The following is a 24,072-nucleotide window of genomic DNA, read 5'->3' on the forward strand; positions in this document are numbered from 1 at the left end:
CATTACACTTGATTTTCCTGCAGACCCTGTGGTCATTATAAAGACACTTTTTGCATTTTGGCTTGCCAAAACAGACCCCAATTCTGAGGAAATAAACCAGTGGTGGCATACTGGGAGTTATATATTCCCATTACATAAGAGACTGACAGATTGCTGTGCTTTCACCACCTGAGATGTGTATGCTGTGATGGCAACACATGTGCAGAAAGTTTTACCCAGCATAATGTTTTCTTCTACTCCACACCCCTCCATCCCCCATAATTCTCCCATTTCTAAATTACTTTTCTGTGCAGAAGAAAAAAAAAAAATTCTACACTAGAAACATAGGTAAAAGACTCAGGTTATATTTCTGGCAGCTAGTTTTGAAGCAATAACATTCTTAATGAATGATATATAAACACTAGTTTCCTTCTTCCAAAGGTTTTTTCCATTTTGTTCTGTGAATGCCTTAATAGGGATTTTTTTTTCCCTTTATAAAAAACAAACTTTTACACAATTACACATGCCTCAAATTTGCATATCTCTGCTCCCTAAGAGCTAATATTTAAAAAATAATAATTTACTATCATACCACATATTTTATTACACTTGCTTATGTTTCCTTATCAATAATTTCTTTCTTCTGGATGCTAAAATTTAGTAACTTCTCCCATTCCTAAAAAAACAAGACACACAAGGAATCACTAGAGATGCACATCTTAGCAGTAACTGAATTTCTTGTACCACAAAGCACACCTCAAAGCCAAGTTTTAAAATTCTATTATGGAAATAATTTTGTTACAAATCATTTTGCTTAATACTACTACAAAGCACGCTACCTTTAGCAAACAGGGAATGAAAGAGTATTAATATTCACATAAAACAAAACAATAACATTCTCCTATTCATGAGAATTGGTTTTTGATGCAGAATTCTGAGCTCTGTTACAAAAAAAAAGGAAAAGAAAAACACACAAAAAAAAAAAAAAACCAACAATGACACACAAAAAAACCCAAACAAAAAAAAAAAAAAAAAAAAAAAAAAAAAAAAAAAAAACAAAACAAACCTCTTGAAAGTTCTGTCAAAAAGCAAGAGCCATTTTGAGGACCAGGATGCAAATATGAGCTCTTTTTATCTAATACACTTTAGGAAAGATCAAAAAATTCTACAAGGTGAAGCAGGTAGAACACAGTAACTAAAGGATTGTAAGTTCTCATGTTTTTTACTGTATCCTGCATTACTGCAACTGATAATAAAAGCAAAGTCTACAAATTACCAATAAGGAGAGCCTGTTAGGGGAGAGAATGGAGAAATTTCATTAGCATTTAAGAGAAAAAAGAAAAAAAAAAAAAGCAAAGACACGACACTAATAGTTAATTTACATGTTTAAGTGCCTGACACTCAGTCAGCCACTGATTGGTATAGTTCCATGTAATGAACCACAAACATAAGCATGTATTATCAGCAATTAGTATTAGCACAAAAATAAGAGCCTAATTTTTATTAGAGGCTTTTAATAGAATGCAGGTTAGTAAAACCTCCATAAATTGTTACTTCACTTTTGTGAAGTCCAAATGGTACCATTGGTACCTTAAGGCTAACACTGCATCATTGCTCAGCTTCCCAAGAAGGAGGGACTCTGGGTTCATTATCAATACTAACATGGGTTACAGTCTTGTGCTAAAATTACAGCTTCTAATCACCTGTGTAGAATTATTTGGGCACTGCGTTCTGAAATCTCATAATTACAAATGGCTTAATTTTAGGTTTTTTCTTCAAAATGAAGACATTTTCAGAATGCCTTAAGAGGTCTGTGATTAAAAAAAGACTGTAATATTTCCAGTAAATTGTATGACAAAGATCAGTAAAACATAGCAATGCTTTAGTAACCTGACAGCCTAGGGCTCAGGCAACTGCTGACAAAATCCTGCTTCAAAAAGGACAAACACAGAAGCATAGTGCCATCACTGAGGTCCTGGCCATCACATAGTATTTGTACAAAGAAACATTAAAACTTTTTTTTTTTTTTTAAATACAGCAATACATTGGAACACAGAAAATTACTTTTAAAAGAAGTACTGAAATATTCTTCTAGATCAATTAGTCAATTCTCCACTTGCTTAATAGTTCTCTGGATTTTGCAGGAAGATTCACTTCAGAATACTTCTGTTTTGCTTTAGACCATTGTCAATGAGGAAAATGCAACCTCAACAATGCTTTTGTCTTCTGAAGTTCTGCAATTGATTTCCTCTGCAAAATGAGCATTAACAAAATGTTTTGCTGCCCCTGTTTAAAATATCACTCATCCATGTTTCTGTTCTTAAGATAAATAATTAATTTCAACTTATTCTCCTTTTTTTGGTTCAGCAGCCATCTGAAAGCAACTTGAAGTGTTTAAATCTCAACAGTTTTCTGATGTTGTCTCCACACACTATTATTTTGCCAAAACAACCTCACTTTTCATCTGTCAAAACAGAGAGTTGCTTTGTCCACAAGTCAGAGCAGTGTATGTTCTAAGTCTGCAGCTCTTTCCAGTTTCATTTTAATCTAGAAATTCTTTAAATACTAGTGAATCAGACTGCAGGGAAATTAAGCCATGATCTCCACCGCAGAAATGAGCTGCAAACATCCCAGATTAAAGATGGCTCCTTATTATTAATGTTGATTTAGTCACCATGTGAGCTCTTCTTCCAGTCACTGCACTACTTTATGGCTATTTAAGCAGAGGGTTTCTTATCCCAAATTCAGTGCCTTCTACAAAATTTCAGAAAGCTGGAACTCCTCTTAAACAGGCAAAACCTGTGTAGAGTTCCACATTACAGAAAATCAGGCAAGAAATCCAGCCATTCAGAAGTCTGTGAGTTTAGAAAATTAGTATATCCAAACCAAGTAGATTGAAAAAATTCACTTATTAATGCAAAGTCTTGGAAATACATTTTAAAGTATAGTTCTTGTATTAATTTCCCAACTGCAACAGTTCTACAGAACAGGTGATTTTTACAACTGAAGTCATTGGTGTACCTCAAGCAAGTCAGCAGGGGGAGCAGGCAATCAACTTGGGAACAAAATATACCACAGACTCTCCCTTTAAAATGTGGAAATACGACAGTCTACAAACACTGCAATTCTGCAACATGAAAGCAGTGAGCATTTATACAGAAAAGCAAGTATTTACACTAATACACGGTACAGCCATTTTCTACCATTTGAGCATTTAATGCCGTAACAGTTATCACTTCTTTCTCCTGACCTTCCCATTTCTTCATAGTGTAAGTAAAATTGTATCTGTATTTAGATTTTACACTCAGGTTTTGGAAGCCCAGCATAATCATATTCACTGGACAGAGCACAATTTAAATGACTGAACAGCAGCAATTGCAATAACCCCACACATTCTGAATCCCCCCCTGCTTGAAAAATGCAAGAGAAACCTAAAACAAGAACAACTGTTACTTGACCAAAATTCCCTTCATGGGAGTCGACCATAGAACAGTTATTTCCTCAAGTGTGCAGGTTTGCAAAATAATAGCTAGGAGACAGAAACAGCTCCATCCATTTCAGAAATGTATTAATTTAACACCATAACAGATGATTTCACTTAGTAGATTATTATTGGTGATTTGAGAACTAACATAGATCTGCTCATATCTTGCTCTATGAAAATAGCATTTTCTCTCTGAATTAAAAAAAATCTCAGCTGGTTAAAGCTGCCAAATATCTCTAGTTTTTTTATTAAACATTTTTATAAAGAATTTTACATTTAAGTTTTTGACATGCCCTTAATATTCACAAGCTGTGTAAAACAAATGAAATAATCAAGTTAGCTTGGGCAAAGATCATTTCATAAACTTATTTTTAATTTTCACATTTAATTTCAATCAAAGTTTCTTAAAGTCCTTAATCACATTGGGAGTGTTTACTGAATTATATGAACTACAAAAGCAAAGATCAGTGGCAAGCAAGCATCAGGTGGCACTCTACCAACTCAGTACGGGTGTACTTCCTGTCCTGAAGAATTCATGAGCCTCTAGACAAACTCTAATACCTCCTTGTATGATCAATGACCAGACTGGCAAACAAAAGCACTGTAAGGGGACTTACACTGCTAACTTGGATCTTGTCCTCTGTGGAAAAAAAAATCCCAAACCCCACCACCTTCAAAACTGTAAAGTGACTTTTAGTCTTTAACTTCTACAGGTCACTACTGGCCAGTGATACAAATACTATATTAGCAGTAATAAGTATCGTATTTTAAGATCAAAAGTAATTTTATGATGTTTCCTTTGAAATGAAGGAGTAATCTATGACTTCTTACCTGAAACTCATCAAAACACAGGAGAGCAGCCTCTTTGCTTATTTCCTCTGCCACAGGTGCAATTGGGTCATATGATTTGGCCATGAATCCTACTTTTCTCTTTGGTAAGTTCTGCTTAAGGCGATGTATTCCTTAGATGATAAAACAGAAAAGAACAAATATTTCTTATTTATTTTTCTAAGATAGGAAGAACAAATTATTTAGCTAAATAAAAAGTAATCTGGTCCAGTAAAAATAAGAAAGCTTCAAACTTAATCCAGTTTCAAAAGGGTAAAACACTTTTCAACCACATCCACACAACAGTTAAAAGTTCACAGATTTTGTGATTCGTATTTTGTTAAGAAAGCTGTAAAACAAATGTCAAAAACATCTGGAATGCTATGCACCTATACTTTACCTTCTATAAACTGATACAAATTGCAGTTTTATCTTGCTCTGAAGGTATTCTTAGAATGCATTTAGCTAAAAGAAGGCAGATATAGTAACACAGTTATACTTCAACATGTGAAGATGCTGATAATGGCACAAGGTAAGATTATTAAATCCATACTTTACTTCTCATGGATTGTATTGCATCTGACTATAAAAAAAGATTCAGGGAAAAAAAAGGATCCTGCAGAAGGAAGCCACCTTTGTTAAGATTAAGTACAAATTACAAGAAATGGAAACAAAATCTCAAGTAACCCAGCAATGATAGAAAAGTGGACATTAAAAAGTGGCTCGAGTAATTTACACCAGTGAAAGCTTCCCAAGAAAAATGCAGCTGTCACAACACTTGTAAAATACAGCAATAGATAACAATTTGACAGTATTATAAAGTCACAGAATCTAGAAACAGAAGCAAGCTTTAAAATATCTAGAACAGCATCCCTGTCAAAACAAAGCGCCTTATTCAGCTGATCAGAAAATTTTCTGAAACTTAGGATGCACTTCTTCCTATTACTTTTTTCCTCTAAATTACTGGCAGTTTTACTAAATTAGTCAATCAGAATAGTTCCCATTCTCTGTGGCATTTATATCTGATTTAGTTATTGCTTATTCAAAATACAGATTGAGTTTAACCTTTACATTTTCAGTTTTAGCAATTGCCTTCTTCAGATTTCAGGTCAGCTAATTAGCACCTGGAAAACATTTAGTTAAGGATTTCATTCTAAGCAATATACTCAAGTTATATATACAACCAGGTATGTAAATTTTTCTTTCAGAAAAAATACTTGAGAAATAATATGCAATTAGTATATATGCTGATATGATAAACAATGCTAACATGCTTTAACTTTTCTCCTATTTTTTTTTCTTTTCTTTATGCTTAAATATTTAAATGAAATTACAGTGATTAATATGAATATGAGACAGACTTTTTAATTGATACTGTATTTTATAAAATTCTTGTCAATACCTGTGTCTGCACTTACTCTGGTGTACATCCAACATGAAGCCATGAAAATGGACTCTCTTTTTCCTTTCTACTTCTAAGTGAGAATAGAACATGTCCATCACCATTGTCTTTCCTGTGCCTTCAATTAAGAACAATAAAAAACACTCAACAGGTAATTAAGAGCAGTATGTACTGATTACAGACATGATTGTTAGCTTGACCCTAATGAAACTATAATTTTCCACAGGGTAAGTACAAGACCAGACTGCTGTGAGGAACAGTTATGTTTTCTGTTCAAAACCTTGGAAGAACTACATTTTTATTTTTCTGTTTTATAATACAGACGTCGCCCAAAGGTTACACAAATTACTCCCCATAGATCCATAAAACATGTTAGTATTTAATTTGGAAAGCAAGTATGTTTTCATGCTGCACTGTTACAATTAGAATATATGAACACTCCCCCACAATTACTTCCCAAATTCTTAAATTGCATTCTTAAATATTAGAGAATGGGTAACACTGAAAACAACTACACATAGTAATGTAGTCCAATCAAAGAGCTTCCAGCATTCAGAGTGTAATTATATTAAATAACATCATCATGTTACATCCAGTAAAATTCATTAAACCAATAAAGCTACATAAACATACAGCTTTCAGACACTTCAGAATTCAAATAGACATGAATTTAGAAAAAATTCCATTGGATGCAAATGATACTTACCAACATCTCCATAGACATAAAGACCTTTTGGGGGGTTGGTTTTGGCAAAGAGCTGCAAGTCAAGAGAAAAAAGTAAATGTAGATATGGGGTAAAATAAAAGCAAGCACATGGCTGTGATAAAGTAAGAAAGTAGCTACACTTAACCACAACACTAGCACTAGGCAGCAAAGCGTAACCTTGACTAAATCATTAGCTCAGAATTCATAAGTAATGTTACCATTGTGCAAATTCTATATAAGAAGCAAAACACACATGCAGGGCTTGGGATTTGGGCTTGTTTTAGATCATTGTGAAAATATCCCCATCTCCAGCCCTGGCACATGTGCTTTTTTATCAGAACACATAGAATGATTCAACGTTTCCAATCCACCATCATCAAAACAAATCCTTTGCCTCATTAAGCCATTTGAGCAAATAGTCCTAGGAAAAAAGGATATAAAGTTAAGCAGTATTGTACTATTCATAGATATATGCACTAAATATCTATTACAGCAGGTCTGCTAAAGAGATAAACTATTAGGACTTAGAAAATCAGTACTGCAAAGCCCATGAACATTGTACATCCTATTCTCTCAGCTTTGAATATTAAACTCAAAATTATCTCTGCTTTAAACATGATTAAAATCAATGGAGTCACAGTAAAAATATGTATCTATATACACATGCATGTGTCTGTATATGTATAAATATATATACATATAAAAATATACGTTCAAAGTATGCCTTTTATTAACCATTTTTTCAAGTGAGTTACTTTCATCTGGAATGAATATTGCTTAAAAATTTAAAATTTCTTAATATTATTCAGGACATATGTTACGACACTTGATATCTATTTTACTCAAGTATATATTTTTATGTAAAAACTTCCAGTAATGCTAAGACTTTCAATTTGAAAGTCCTCTTTCCCACTCCCCTAGTACTGTGCACAGCCACTTCCAAGTATAATTCAAAAAAGAAACAGTTTCTAAAAAACTGGAAATCTTAATAAAATTCAATCAAATCCATGAAACTGAATTGACATCCACAAAACACACTGCAGAAGAGTATTTGCTTATTTTAAAGTGCTCCACTTTGAGAGCTCTATGGGCTGAGCCAACACAGAAGAAAATTAAAATTGCAACCCTGTGGTCTCATTTGGAGCTGGGTAATTGCTAAACAACTTGAATCTAAAGCACTTTTTCAAAATACAGTGCTGTGGTAAAGAAATAGAGGAGTCAGTACAAAACACTAATTAAATATAAAAGAAAATGCATGACCAAGAAGTAGAAGGGTAGTATCTCAGGTCTACAGTACCAGCTCACTCAGAAAATATGCAAGCATGGCTCTTACACAAGAGCCCCTTTTAGATTTAATTTAGATCTCTATTAATAGGGTAATCAAAAATTTGTATCATCAATCTGTGGCTGGAAAGGGTTTCAGATGTTTGGAAACTATTCCATTAATTGACAAGGCTGCAACTATTTGCTAGTACTTTGAAAGCACTGTAAGACAATTTAATTGTTGAATATTTTCAGCGTGTACTTTGAAACTGATGCTCAAAGTTGCAGGAGAAGAGGAGAAACAGACAAAAATCCAAATGAAACATTTTCAAAAGAATCTATTTGGGTTTAGTTTTAGATTACTAACAATCATTTTAACAATATAACAGACTATCACATTCAATTTGTTATACAGGAAGGCTGTATTAATGTGATTTGCAGTTTCACAAGAAGCAGCACAAAGCTAGAAAAACAGATCAGTGTGTAGAGTTCAGCTTTACCTGTTTTTGCAAAGATTATATAATCAGAACAAATAATAATGCCTACATTTTTATACCAATATTTTCATTGTAAAGCTTTTATTAATTACATTTAACTACCTAAATATTTGTCTTTTTAGGCATACTTATTTCCAGATAACGTTACAGAAAAAGGAACTTTTGACTAAAGGAAACAAATATAATGGCTTGGGCTCCATAAAAGCTGATTTAAAAAATTTTATTTGCTTCCCTTTGAAGACAGCAATTTTTGATCGATATCTGATTGCTAAAAAGGATGGATACTGTGGCAGATCTAAACATATTTGTTGATCATCTCTAAAAACAAATCAAATGTCAGAAAACCTCTTGTCCTGTTTCAGCAATTCAAGAGGTTTGTAGGAAATATTTTACATATACTTCTAAACTTCACACTATTGACAGCTTTAGGATAATGACTTCCTCATTCCTGTCAGATATTGTATAACTGTAAGAACTTGTTTTTATATTCTTTGGTTGTTTTGGTTTCGTTTTTTTCTTAACATAAATTTTATTTCAAAAAATAAAACTTTATCAGTAGATTTTTTTTAATACTGAAAACTCAGACATCCTACCAGTCTCAAACTATTTTGCATGATTATAACATGGATTTTTTTGCTCTTTAATTATTCTAATGCATCTTTTGAAGCCTGGAAGTTGTCTAAGAAAAAGGGAAACTTCCACTAGGATTGCTGATAAAATCCCATCAATGTTTGATTCCATTTAAATCACAGCAAGCAGTCAGTCAATGGTATGTAGGGGCAAAGAAAGCAGAACACTGATCTTGGTTCTATGCAAACATACACTGCAAGAAGGAGCGGGGAGATCTAATGCAGAAGATCCTCCAGTCATCCTAAAATAAGGACAGTCTACTTTATTTCAGGCAGGAAAGGGAGAAAAGTAGGAAATGTAGGAAGACAAAATAAATTAATGATTTCTCCTTGCTCATTTCCATATTATCCTGAGGTACATTTGGGGTCTCGGCATAACAACGTTAAATTTGTTGATAATACAAATTTGGCAACAATGGTAGGATTTAAGGATGTTAAATTTAATATTTAGAAGGTACTAAGCCAAATATACTAAGTGATACACAAAATTTGTGTTTGAAGGGGAGAATATCTTTAGTAACGTGCAATGTCTTCCCACCTTCTCCCCAGCTCAGACATCAGAAGCAAGCAACTCATTTCCTGGCAGTATTTACACCCTGACTGGAAAAACTCTTAAGTGCCAATGCATGTCAATACTAAGATGGTTAATTAAAATATGCAAAATTCAAGAGACAAGTCTCCCAATAGCAGATTTTTTTTTAAATGCTAACAAAACTGCCTCTTTTCTCCCACTCTTTCAGGACTCCTTTTTGGCTGCTGTTGTAGCTGAAGACATTTTCAAGGTCTTGAATGGTGTTTACTATTGTTCATACCTCTTTTCAAAACATGACCTCACTTATAATTGAGCTTATTTCAAGTCATTAGTACAGCAACTCAACAACTCTTAAGATGTCCCAATTGGTATTATTTTGAAAAGCTGGAGATCTGAAATGTCTATGCAAACTCTTACGGCCTTGAACTTCAATTCAGAGCATCTCAAAATATCTCAACACACAAGGCCATGCTTTCACGAAGTTGAAGATCAAAGTCCTTGTTCAAATTTGAGGAGTAATTTTAAAAAACAGAAGCCTACTTGGTTGGCAGCAAGACTAATTGTTTTTTCCCCTGAGATTTATTCTAAGCTGATGCCTCAAAAAACCTACATCATAACAAAACAGAGTTTTATTACCATGAAGAAAATGGCATCTGGTGTGTCTGTGTGCCCCAGACTACACATTTCAAAAAGGTTTGGCCTGTGAGGTAACACAAGTGTTCTGGATTAAAAAAAACTGAAAGGCCTCTATTGTATCTGATATAAATATTTGCTCCCTAATCCTACTTCTATCATATTTTAGTGAATAAAACTATTTAGAGAAAAAGTGACAAAAGAAGAACAAAGCTAAAACCAAAGGAGACCATTCTTTGGTAATGGTTCAGAAGTGCAAGAAGTTTCTATTTCTGGACTAGTTTCTGCTATTTTGGAAGAGGCTTCTGCAATTCTATCACAGAAGAAATCAAGCAATAAAATAAGGAATATCAGACTATAGAAGAGGCTGGTATAGAGAGGTTTCTCTTCCACCGCCCCTTTTTCTTCACCGCAACCTCTCAACCACATTCTCTTCAATAACAGAGCCAAGAAAAATGAGCACACTTGAAATGCCAAGCAGCATTTTTTTTTTTTTTTATTTTGTAAAAGCTGCCAGTAGATTAATTTCTTCTCAGTACAGGAGATTTCATACTAAAAATGGGCTATTCAAATTGCTAGAAACCTCCTGAGAAAGCAAGAAATCATCTTACAAAATACTAAGTATAACTGATAAAGTATTTTATTTTTTCAAAATATATCCTTAATTAGTTTAAAATACATCAATTTGTTTCATTTACATCTATTAAAACTCACTGAGTACAAAACAGAAAGGAAATCCAGTGGTTTCATTACAAAAACATGACACTATTTAACGTTACAAAGTACCTGGCTTTCATGAGAGGAGAATGCCAACGAGCTTCACAAATACAGGATTTACCTTTATCATTAATATTTCCTGGAGAAGCCTCCTACTGGTCATAGGAATGAATTCCACCCATAAACCTACACAAATCCTATTCAACCCAGGCCAACTCCAGACAGCAGTACTCAGCACCAGCTCTTCTTGGCATGAAAAGCCTTAGCTCTAGCTGAACAAAGTCTGCAGCAGCACCACTAAACTGGAAGTCTATAACAAAAAAAACAAGTATATTGCTTACTTAGGAAACCTCTCAACAGATGCAAACGTATGATAAGCATATGATTTTACCAACTACCTAGTCACATTTGTGACTTATTCTGGGGAAACCTTCATTAAGATGTTGATTACAACTTTGCTGAAGCAAAACCTGGCCTGCGCTAGAATTTAAACTATCATCTGTTTGGCTTCATTTTATCTCGTAAGGATCTCTGTTTGAACTGGCAAATTGCTTCCTCAAAGACAGCAGAAGAGGAACAAAACTGTTGAGACTAATTCTCCCTGAATCATGATTTCATTTATTTACACAAGCTAGCAGACTTTAACAGATTTATGCAGAAGTCACTGCTCTCCTCCTTTTCTGGGGTTTTGATGTATGGCATGGCACTATAGTGCTCAACCTGTTACCAATCTTAAGATTTCCATAGAAAAATCAAACTCTAGAAGAAAAACCTCGAACTGCAGTAACATTTACCCCTGTAGCAAGTTCTTCAGCTGCTTCTCATTGACTCATTAGTTCATCAGTGAGCCATGCAACAATTTTCAAAAGTTGGTTTAAAATTAAAGCAATGTTAAATGAAGAAATGGAATGTTTTAAAGGAAGTAGTGAAAAACACATTCTCAAGTAAAAAATGGCATTTAAATTAGAAAGTGTCAGTCTGGCTTTACTGCAATTAGCTCTGTTACATAGGGACATAGCAGCATCATTATCCCTAAATAGAATAAGGTTGGTATTTGTTCTCTGCAATACAAGCTTTCTTCCCTATGCACACTTCCCAATCAAAGAATCAGTAAATAACAAACTCACCTAATACTTGATCTACAAAGCCGTAACACCTGCTCTAACAACTAACAATGATTTGGGACACTCCAGTTAACACAAGTCAGCTCTCAAAATTATTCTCCAGGGCAGTGCTTTTAGAACTTAATATCCGAATGTCCACAACTTCTTGCCAGAAAAGATCAAAATGCTCTAGCCTACTGATCCTCAGGTTTGACAGTAAAGCCAATGCCCTCATCATAACATTTTTTCTCAGCTTTGGCTCCCTGATCTCGTGCTACATAATTTAGTCTTGCCCTGCAACCTGCAAACAAGACAGTATTTGTGCTAGGTAGGAGAACAATCTGGTATGGTTAGGTAACAAGTTTAATAGAGTAGCATATTTAGATTTATGCCCATGAGGTAAGGAGTGTTGCGCAATGAATGCTTAAAAAGGCTGACATGGAGAATTGTTAGCAAGGACTACAAAAGACATTTATTGACCATAAATGTTAAAGTTACTTCTGATGAAAAAAAAAAAAAAAACCCTGAAGTGGTGCAAGACAAGGAGAGAAATCAAAAGAAAAACTCTAAGTCTACCTGGGGAAAACACTGACAGATTCCCTCCTCCCAGGGACAAGGAGGTCTCTCCAGTGCAGGCTGGGAAAGAGCAGATGAGACAGCAATGTATATTTTGCCATGCTTTTTCCCCAGCACTATACTTTTATCATCAGACTTAGTCAAACACCCCACTCTTGTTGTTTCATCCTACTACAGCTTATAACTGTGCTGACTGAAATATATGAAGCACATTCACTGGGCATTCAACTTTTGTGCACATCTATGCTCAATATTTAGCAACAAAGTAGATGTCTTATCTGCTTTGCTGAATGCTACATTTAATTTTCTGGGATATAAACTCAGATCTACAAAACAAGAGGCAAGGAAAGCTGAAGAGGGAATTCCCACATCAGTTCTAGTTGCTTCCCATGAAAACGTGCCATATCAGTGCTATGAGTATTTGCAGGTGCAAGGCCACCAGAGCAGCAATCTGAGAATAACAGCATGAAAACAAGATATGTGGAAAATACTGTAAAAGAGAGTTTAGAAAACGTTTTGTCAAGCACTTCAGAGAAAAGTTACAGAGATGAAACAGCTGGCTAACAGCACTATAATTGTTAAGGCAATGTGCAATAGGGGTATGTCTAAACTTTAGGAAAACTCTTTGAAAACAAACTGTGACACCCCCAAAAACACAAGGGTGCAGATTATACTAAGGCCTTCTTGCCTTACCTCACCTGGAAACTAGCAACATGGAGAAGAATTGTTTTTATAAGTTATGTCTGATACATATTATAATGTGGAATTATTTGTGGAATATCTGTTAGAACACAAAACATCAGTGTTCAGTTTATGTAATCCAAACACACAAGTATAATACCAGTGCTTGAGAATTAAAACCTGGTTTAGGCCCCTCTATCCTATAGCCAAATGACGTTTTTGGAAAAGTAGGCAGCGGACATAACTAAAGCCACATTAGATTTTCTTACAGAATTATTTCAGTAATATCTAATTTGGCTATTTCTGGAGTGCCACTGGATTTTACAAACCAAAAGAGAAAGAAGAGAGATTGAAACGTGAAGAATGATTTATCTGGAAAGATGCATTTGCAAAAATAAGATTTGTGCTCTTGACAGAAATTTATGCATTTTAAGCACATTCTTACGAGCAAATATAAATGCAAAAAATATTTTTTTATCATTATAAACCTCACCTTTGAAAGAACATTTTTCGAATCAATGCTGTAGCCTTTAAGACTCTCATGCAATTTCTGCAGGTGCTGGACAACTCTTCTTTGTTGCTCGTCATTCTTCAGCTCTTCCTGCTTAATCAAAAAGTCATAATGTTCTAAAGGTCCATTGCAAACCAGTAAGGCTCTGGCGTGAGCATCTCTAGGAGTACCAGGGCCTGTCTTCTCATCTGCCTGAGCTGCATAGGCTGTAAAAATAAAAGTAGCCAATTAATGGAGAAGTTCTTAAAAGCATCTCCTTATAAACAACACATATTCCTCACAGTTTACACAAAGACATATATACACAACAACAACTTACCTACATAACCACTGGTTACCCCTTCATTTTTTCATTAACTCAATTTCTAACTTTATTCTAATAGTATGTTTTAACATTCCTTTATTTTATTAACAAGTACGCGTTCTAAGAAGTCCAGCTAGAGAGTTGGTAAGATTTAGCTGAGCTGTTGCAAGGGAAGTTTTGACCCTTTTTTTTTTCCAAATTGGGGTCAAACCATTTAAAATTTCCAAAGTAAATTTCTCTAAATAGATAATCCTTTAAAACTTAAAAAAATACTTAGAAGTCAACAAACAAGAGATCAAAACAGGAGTTCTGTAAGGATGTTGAAACAACCTGTCAAACACCACACTCAGCAAGGCAGCAGCTGTGAAGCCCTGCAATGCCACAGCCTGATCTGCTGGCATTATCTTCTACCTACAAGAGACAGGGAAAAGCCCAGGTAGGAATACTGTCAGAAAAAAGACATTAAAAAAAAAAAAAACCTCAGAATTGCTAGACATAAGACATAACTAGGAAAAGAAAGAATGCACAAGATTACAAAGAAGGCTTGCCAAATCATTAATATGATAAACAATGGCATACACTGGAAAGCTGTTAAATATCTTCTTTGTTTCCAGTGTCATTTAACAGGTTAAGTATAATAAAGAAAAACAGGATTTCTTAATGGGTAAAGGAAAAGCATGTTAACTGCAGTAGCACCGCTTTTGTCACATAGCATTGCCATCTATAAAGTAGGAAAGAAAGTTGCAAGTGAAAGCACTTTTAAGCAGGTACAAAACAGCTGGAAAAAGGATATGTAATAAATAATTACTACAGTTAAACTAGGTGTATATCTGCAACAGAGTTTCATAGAGGGCTCAGGATCTCATCTTGGTGCAACCCTGAATCTCCATCCATGCCATATATGTATGGCAAAATAAAGTAGACAGACTGGGAACGCAAATAACAGAAAATCAGGAGAGGGCTGCAGACACTCTGGAAGGCAAGTAAATTCTGGCAAACTAGACAAATAATCTAATAAAATTAGGATGTAATTCAACAGGGACAAAGCACGTTATTTAGAGGAAATAACTAACTCAGGAGATGGGGAATGACCAGCTGAAGAGTACCTCTGCGAAAAAGGATCCAACAGCTACACTGGATCACAAAATGCCAGTGAGACAATATCATAACACTATCAAAGGAAAAATAAGCTAAAATAAAAAAACACAAGTACTCCAATATAGATACACATGGGGTAAAAAAAAACCCTGTTCTATTCAATGCTGGTATAGTCTCCCCTGGAAGACACACTTCAATTTTCACACCATAGGTTATGGGAAGTATGAACCAAATAAGAGAATAAATGGAGATTTAAAGGACTATTTTTTAAAATATGAGTCACAATCCACAAAGATGCCACAAAAAGCAAATAAAGAGTTTTAAATAGTTATAAGAAATATAGAATATTAGAAAACAATAAAACTGAACTAGTAGATTGAATTACATTTGAATTACATTACTTATGTAATGCACTTAGGCAAGTAACAGTTTCTCCATAAAAAGACAGTCACTGTTTATATCTGCAGCCATTGCACCAAATTCTCTTGTTCCTGGAGGAACTGAGTTGCTGCTTTGAATTGAGAGTAATTACCTCATCCCTATCCAAAGACAGCATATAAAGAAAGTTGAGTTCAAAATCTGCTACTGCAAAAATGTGAGTAAAACCTGTAGAGAAGAAAAACATATAGCTGTCTCCAGATACATACAGGGTACTGAGAAAATGAAAGAAAATTGTATTTATACAGATAACTTAATAATTGTAATTAAGGTAGTGAAACAGATTAATAGTCTAGAAGCAATAAAACTTCCAACAATTTGGGGTGAATTTTAAAAATAAGTTTGATGAAAATCTGTCAGGAAGAGGTCAGCAAAACCTGACCTGCCTCTGAAGGGAAGGGGAAAAGGCTGAATTATAGAATGGCTTAGGTTGGAATAGAGCTGAAGTATCATCTAGATCCAACACTCCTGCCCTGGGCAGGGACACCTTCCACTGGACCAGGTTGCTCAGATGATCTCTGAAAACTTTTTCATCTTGTTTTCTACTATTCCACTCCCCAAAAAAGTCAACCTCAGTCCTGTGATCCGTACCCCTGAACTACCTGTGCCTTTGCTATATGCAGAAGTTGATGGCCCCAAGAGCTCCAGTGTGCCCCCTTATACCCATAAATTCTTAAGTTCCTACTGCTTACCACAGGATCAAAGAAAAAAAAAAAAAAAAAAAGAGCTGATTTAGGGGTAAGAAAGGGTTTGTGGCTCATGACCTTCCTGGCCATGGACAAAGCACACCAGTAGGACTGCTCAGAAGCATGGGGTTTGTCTCAGATTACATGTTCTCACAGCTAACCATCCTGGGAGTGGGAGAAAATATTCTGTCATTAACATGTGACAGAGGTGGAGACTATGCCCAAATGGCCATAGAGGGTGTCCTGGCACAAATCACTCACTGTTCTCCTAATAAATATTGAACATTGGGATTTAAATATCATGGGAGTACACTATAGTATACTACCAGGAGACACCCAGTAACTGGTTAAGTGATAAACTCACACCTGTAGCTGCAAAAAAAAGGCAGATGCTACTGAAGAGCATGTGGAGTTTTTAGAGATAAGTCAACAGAAGGTAGCTGTACAAGTGATACAATATTCTAAGAGACAGAAAAAAATGTGTACCTTCCATTCTAACCTGCATTTTGTGGAACAGAATGCAAAATCTATCACTCAACTATAGGAATCACCTATGATTCAGTCTACTAACAGCCCTCAGTAGTCCTATAGCCCTCTTCTCCACATTGAAAAATACAGGTTTTCATTTTCCTTACTGTTTCATTATCTACTCTTTGTATTACAGAAACTGTAACTCAATTATTTATTATTTTCCCTTCTGAAATCTTCAAGTGTCACACACAGAAAAAGCATCCTCCACACCTATGTAGTTTTCTGGATACAACTATAGAAAAACACAACATGAATTCACTCTTCACATAGTTTTACACAGAACAGTGTAAAACTAGAGATGGTTATCCATAACCTACCTTTCCCACCTTCAGGCTGCAAGACAGTGTTGGATGTTATCTCATTTAACCTGACATTCCCTGCTTCTTTAGATTTGACACCAAGCTGCAACTTTTTTTCCTAAATTCCTGTTCCCAAAACATACATATGACAGTATAACCTCACTTTACTTCATACTATATAATTAAGTCTTTGCATTTCCCTTTCTGCTTACACATACAAGGATCACAGACACAGCTGCAATGAAGACCTACAGTGATACATCCAAAAAAAGAAAGAAACCAGAGGGGAAAATCTCACCAAGGCAAATAAAACTTATTTTTAAAAATGCCAATCTGGAATTATAAGAAAATTTCTTTCAAGTGGGGAACTTAAGACACATTTGGTAAACGGACATTAATTTACCACTGCAAAGATAATTAATGCCTACATAAAATTATAAAAAGTGTTCTTAACTCTAGGGACTTTCTGCTCTGGAAAAAAACAGCAAATTGGAAAACTGATCAGTGTGTGGTTGAGTTTTTCTACTGCTACTTAGAACTAATGTCTGAGATGACACAGAAAAAGGCATACGAGTTTCAGTGACACAGCTTATGAAAGCAACAGTCACTTCTGAGGCAGGCAATAGAGTTATTTATGCAATAAGACAAATTGAAATGGAGGTTGAGTTGTGGCATACCAAAAACTGATCCTGACAACGGCCAAGAGGTTGAGAGCACAGAAAGGTAACCAAGCTACAAGGTAGAGAATTAACACTTCCCCCTTCCTTCTTTGCTGTAAGGGTTAATTACTGTTTGTCTTAAAAATAGAGAATATTTCCAATGGTGAAGAAATGCAGAACTGCAAAGAGTAGCGAGAACTGCATCTAAACCAAACTCATGTAGGTTACAACTGCACCAAAGTTAAGTACTCCAAAATCACCCAAGTGCCACCTTTGCTGACAGTCACGATCAAGAAGCTGAAATAGCTTCTACTAAATCAGTGTCAATGCAAGGTACAAGGATCACATCGGTTTCATTACTGCTCTGCCAGCACAATCTGCCTTGAGAGCTTTTCACAAACCCTGGAATTCGTGTGGAGAGAGGGGAAAAAAAAAAAGTAATAGAAACCAACTTTTAAAAACTGTCATGCTTTCAGTAATCCAAGCCGAAGTTCAGAATATCAGTTTGGGTCACAATGAAGCCAAACTGCTTCAAACCTTTAAGCTCTTAGTGTAAAGCTGATAAAACCACCTATGAAGCACAACTGCCACAACAGAAAAAGAGGACTTGGAAGTCAGAGGGCACTTTCATCAACGGGCAGATGGTGGTATCAGAGACCTAAACTCAAGATCAAGCTGGTAACAGAACTGCTGCAAAATGTTTCCTTCTTAGATGACACCACAGTGACGAGGAAGGGCAATGGTACAGTCTTGTAGCTCCAAAGGTTATTTTCCTGCATGAAAATGGGAGCAAAGGTAGCAAATGATCAGAAAGAATTTTATTTCACACTAGTACCTGTAAACAATAATAAGGTTCTTTTGTTTCATCTTTTATTAAATATATATGCAAGTTTCGCAGAATCAGTCTCAAACAGTAAATTGCCCCATGATGTACAAGGATTTGGATAAATTAAACACATGTGTTAAAGTTAAGCACAAAGACTTGTCATGTAAGCTTCTTGGGAAGGAGATCATGTGCTAGGTATAAAGCTAAAAATACATTTATAGTCCTATAATACACAAATGCTCCTTTCAAAATATTACACTATGATTAATGACAAGAATGTAAGAGGAGGTGATCTGAAAAAATTATTTACTTTCCAGTGCTTAACAGAAAGCTTAAAAATCTAAATCCAACCCTATTGGGGGGGAGCATACACACTAAGTTATTTACATGAATTGAAGCTGTTAGGCCAATATCATGTAAAATTCATAAAAGCCCCTAACTTGCTGAAATTAGTAGTTCGAATGAGAAGAAGCAGCTTGCAACTAAGACATATTGACAATGATTTGCATTTTTGTCTCATTACATGACCTTCGATAAATCACTGAAGGCCATTCATTTGGGCAGCATACGACACATGAGCTGGAACTAGAATTCTACTTTTTGCATACGTGCCTGATACATTATTCTGCTAGAAGATTACTTGTATTTTTTCCATGCACATCCCATTACACAACCTGACCTATAGATGAAAGTAGGGAGACAAGAGAAGCACACCAGTGAAACTGGAACTTTACACAGATAATACTTGTCGTGTCTTCCCTTAATTAAGGAAAAAGTACACAACTGTGGAAAGCAAATCATAAAACCAAAGAAAATACTAGAAACCAGCGATCATAAAACCAAGACTTTAAATCAATTCCATGATGGCAGCCCATCCCTGCAGTCTGATGTCCTGAAACAACATATACAAGGACTACCTTTTCTTTAACATAGAAGCTGACAAACTGCCTAAAGCCACTAGATTTGCTCAGACAACTTTTTCTAAATGCTAATATGTTGGTTATAAAAAACAACCTACATAGAGTCCAAGTGTTAGACCAATATAAAATAAAACACATGCAACTACAGTACTACCCGCAGTGCTTGCCTATTTTTCTTAGGATGTATAAATATTCTACAATCACAACAAAATGTGTGGATGTGAACATTTATCAGTCCTGGGACCCACCAGTCACCAGCTGAATTCTCACACCTTGGCCAGACTGGCAGAGGACGAAGAGCTCTCACTAAAGAAAAAGGATGTCTCCTCCTAACCTAAGCCTCAAGTTAACAAAACTCCATAAATTTTTGCACGGAAGAGACTTTCAAAGCAAGGCTGTGAGGACAGAGCACAGCTGTCGTTTGTTACACACCGAGGGTCCTTGACAGAGAGCAGTCCCTGAGACACCCCAAGGCCCGGCCAAAGCGCTAGCAGCCGGCTTTAACCAGGCAACGCACCGAGGCCCTGTTTCCCAGGGGAAAGCGGCATCACCAACTCGGGAAGCCACGGGGCCCCTTCGCGGGTCACCCGGTGACCGGAGCCGACTCTCGGTGCCACCCCGCCAGGCAGGTTCCCTCCGGGGCTGGGTCGCGGACAAGGCCAGGCCGGGAATGCGAGGACACCGGCAGGTCATGGCAGAGCGGCGAGGCGTGTGCGTGTCCCGGCGGCGGCCGCGTGCCCCGCCCGGCACGGCCACCCACCTTCCCTCCGCCGGGGACAGACCCGCGGCACGACGGGGAGGGAAGGCACGCACCGGCTCCTGCGACCGCTCCTCAGTGCCGCTCCTGCTGCCCCGGCAGCCTGGCGCCCGCCGGGGCCTGGCGAGCCCCGGAGGGCCGCGGCGGCGGCACTGACCTCTGTGCGGCGGGAGCAGGCGGCCGCGGCACCCCAGAGCCCGCAGCAGGCAGCGCGCAGTAGCCAAGGGCGACACAAGGGCTGCCATCTTCCCGGCGCAGCGGCGGCGGCGAGGGCGCGGGGCGTGCTGGGAAATGGAGTCCCGCGGGGCTGTGGGGGAGTCCGTGCGCGGCCCGTGCAGAGCGAACCGCTCCCGTCCGGGTCACGCTATCACAGGGTCGATTAGATTGTAAAACCCTCTGAGATCATCGAGTCCAACCTACGACCTAGCACCACAATGTCGACTAGACCATGGCACTAAGTGCCATGTCCAGTCTTTCTTAAAAATCTCCAGGGACGGTGACTCCACCACCACCCCGGGCAGCACATTTCAATATCTAATCACCCTTTCGATGGAGAAATTCCTCCTTATGTCCAACCTAAACCTCTCCTGGTGCAGCTTGAGGCTGTGTCTTCTCATCCTGGTTGCCTGGGAGAAGAGGCCAAACCTCACCTGGCTAAAACCTCCTTTCAAGCAGTTATAGAGAGCAATAAGGTCAGCCCTGAGCCTCCTTTTCTCCAAGCTAAACACCCCCAGCTCCCTCAGCTGCTCCTCACAGGACTTGTGCTCCAGACCCTTCACCAGCTTCATTGCCCTTCTCTGGACTCGCTCCAGCCTCTCAATGTCCTCCTTGTACTGAGGGGCCCAGACTGGACACAGCACTCAAGGTGAGGCCTCAGCAGTGCGGGTGCAGGGGGACAATTGCTGCCCTGGTCCTGCTGACCACACTACTGCTGATACAGGCCAGCATGCCAGTGTCCTTCTTGGCCATCTGGGCACACACTGGCTCATGTTGAGCCGCTGTCAACCAGCACCCCCAGGTACTTTGCAGGTCCCTGGCTCCTTCCCCCTCTTTTCCCCCCAAAATGTGCCGCAAGCAATGTGGGAGCCCCCAAGGAGCCTGGCTGCCTCAGGGCCGCACTCCCTACACAGACATTTCAGCCACTTGGTACAAATCCACTTTCCAAACCCACCTGGAGCCCCACACAACACCTTACAGCCCTACCCATGCACTCCAGTTTCCTCGTCCACCTCAACGCAAGGAAGAGCTTCTTTACACTGAGGGTGGCAGAGCATTGGAACAAGCTCCCCAGCAAGGTCACGGGCTCTCCCTCTCTGGAGACATTCAAACCCACCTGGACACGTTCCTGTGTCACCTGCTCTAGGTGACCTTGCCATGGACTAGATGATCTCCAGAGACCCCTTCCAACCCTAACTATTCTGTGAGTCTGTAATTTGTATTGTGCTGCACCATGCCTGTACTGGGTGCCACAGCTGTCATCATGGAGTTTTTGCAACTGAATTTGCATTTGTTGATAATTTCTGTCTTGTGCTATTTGCTTTTATCTCTAAAAACATGGACCATACAATACTAAAGACAGATATTCATAAAATATTAAGGACAAATATCCCTGGCCAGAGTTACAACCTATCTGCACATCAGCAGTATCAGTTTTACATCTATCGGTATAATTTTTATGCCTATGAATGTGTACTTAAAAGCAACAACAAAATACATTAACATAAAAACAGATTTCTTTGGAGATAATTCAAACTCTAGAGGCTGATTTAGTCTCAGTGTCTACTTAGCATACAGTAAACCTTGTCTTTGGTATCAGTTCAAATACCCACGTGGGATTTCTGAGAACTCCTTGGGAGAACGCTGACCACCTTCCTCATTTGGTAGGCACCTGACTGCCTTAGCCAAGCACTTCCCCTGCAACTACAAAGTTCTTTTGACAGAAAGGCACAATGAAAAAAGCCTGCACTCCAAGTGAAGGGCACTGGTACTCAGCAATCACTAATCATAGCACTCGCTCATTGGCCAGCCTGTCATTCCTGACAGAAATGCACCCAAAGGCCAGGATGGGGCTTCAGGAGATGTTGCCTGCAGAGTGCATTGTGCAAGAAAGAGTTTACAAAGTGTCTGTTCCTGGTAAAAGCACCAAGGAAGAGTTCAAGCTAACTTTTGGTTTTGCAACATTCCTATATGTCATTCTAGCATTTCATTTCTGTGCAACATGAGAAAGTGAGCAAGTAGTTTTCATAGAATATCAATTAACTTTTTTTTTACAAAAGTATTGAAAAATGTTGCTTTAGGGCACTACAGAACAGCTTGCAAACAAAAGTTGATTATATCCTGAATAGTATTGCTAATTCTGAAAATAATGTTTATGATCTTGAAAATATTAGCAGTGATTGAAGTTACACTCTAACATGTTCAGCTGTTTAAAATACATAGTTGCTCCAGACACATCTTCAGCGCTATATACCTAATTAAGTAGTGAATTAAAGTGCCTATTTATCACATCCTAAAAGAGCTGTTTTCAGTGCATTTTCTTTCATCTTTCCTCTATTGGGCATTTATTGGTTTTGACTCATTCCAGCATATTATAGCTATCAACACCTGTGCCCATTTAGGAATGAATTCCAGTACAAATCATAGTGAATTGAATAGACATCTCAAAGATGCATCACAATTGTTGCAATATATTTAGAAACTCAAACAAGGAAACAAACAAATTCTGTAAAAGTGATTTAAATAACAAATAAGTTATCTTTATAAACAGCTTATCTCCTTGAGAACAAAGAATAAACAAGGCAACAAGAGCTGGGTTTTCTTCCATTATTAACTCAGATCACAATATGAATGGGTGAAATGTCAAGAATAATTGGAGAAAATGACAGTATAATCTTCAGCAAAAACATCTGATTTATTTAAATTGTCACTGTTTTTTTCTTAACCTTGCTATGCAAGGCAGCATAGAAAAACTTCTCATTTGGATCTAATTGGACATCTTCTACTTAAATGAATAAACCCTCTGCAATGCTATGAACCTCTATACACTGGCCAACTGAAATGCCACCATGCACTGGACTACACATCACATACACATCCTTTGGCTGTAAGCACTTGGCAAAAGCAAGTTTTGGTCTTAACCTAAACAAACAGAACTTTCAAGTATATTTCTGTTGATTACCATGGTTTATGTCCTGTAACAGGTACAGATCCATCCTGTGGTACTTTTGTATCCTTCATTTCCTGTACGTGTACCCTTCATTTCCTTTGCCCACCTTCAAAAATGTGGCATTGAAACTGTGTAGAAATTAAATTGGCACTTGTTCAACCCTGCTGCATTATTACTCTGCCAGCTAGCCAAAAGTGGCCTGTAACAGGAATAAAACAGGAATAAAAATGAGGGGTAACATCAAACCACTCCAGATGTCTTCTCTGGCCTCTGATGGTATAACTGCACTGCTTTTAGAAATTTGGATGTGCTGAACCCTATGGGGATGGATGTGTCCAAGAGTCTTTGGGTCTCTGCCAGAACCATTCTGAATTTTGAGGGCTGGGCTTACCTGACTGCAAGACTCCAAGATATTCCCACCATGGGAAATATCTTTGATTCCCCAACACAAAGACACTTTTGATATAGAACTGACCATTCAGCCTACTCTGCAAAAATGGATTCTGTGGATAGTTTTCATCAACACAGTTTCCATCAAAAGTCATTTTTCCTGGGATTATGTCAAGACACTTAGGGGTAGACTTGATATTAACCTCATCTATTTTGAGTCAGTCAAATATGCTGTTAAAAGTCTACATTGCTTATAAAGCCTCAGGTTAATAAAGCCGCAAAAATGTTCCCCAAATTAGAGACTTACAGCCCTTTTCACTATCTGTTTACAGTTTGCATCTCAGTCAGCTCAAACAGCTCAATGCGTTAGAAATTCACTGCAGTATTTCAGCTACACAGTATCTCTCAGAATAGGAGTTCACAGTAAATGGATGTATATATAGATGTAGATATTACA

General features: G+C 37.4%; 1 protein-coding gene across 1 annotated transcript in view; it reads right to left on the bottom strand.

The window, feature by feature from the left end:
• AFG1L (AFG1 like ATPase) overlaps nucleotides 1-20,316 on the bottom strand; it is a 64,698-nt gene extending 44,382 nt beyond the window's left edge. Inside the window, exons 1-5 of the mRNA XM_053938313.1 lie at nucleotides 20,217-20,316; nucleotides 13,524-13,747; nucleotides 6,400-6,451; nucleotides 5,710-5,811; nucleotides 4,295-4,425 (exon numbers count right to left, since the gene is read on the bottom strand). Coding sequence (XP_053794288.1) covers nucleotides 4,295-4,425; nucleotides 5,710-5,811; nucleotides 6,400-6,451; nucleotides 13,524-13,747; nucleotides 20,217-20,304 — 597 coding nt within the window. The 5' untranslated portion in view covers nucleotides 20,305-20,316. The remainder of the gene's footprint in view (nucleotides 1-4,294; nucleotides 4,426-5,709; nucleotides 5,812-6,399; nucleotides 6,452-13,523; nucleotides 13,748-20,216) is intronic.
• Nucleotides 20,317-24,072: the final 3,756 nt, after the last annotated feature.

This window comes from Vidua chalybeata, chromosome 3, assembly GCF_026979565.1.
Source record: "Vidua chalybeata isolate OUT-0048 chromosome 3, bVidCha1 merged haplotype, whole genome shotgun sequence".
Lineage (NCBI taxonomy): Eukaryota > Metazoa > Chordata > Aves > Passeriformes > Viduidae > Vidua > Vidua chalybeata.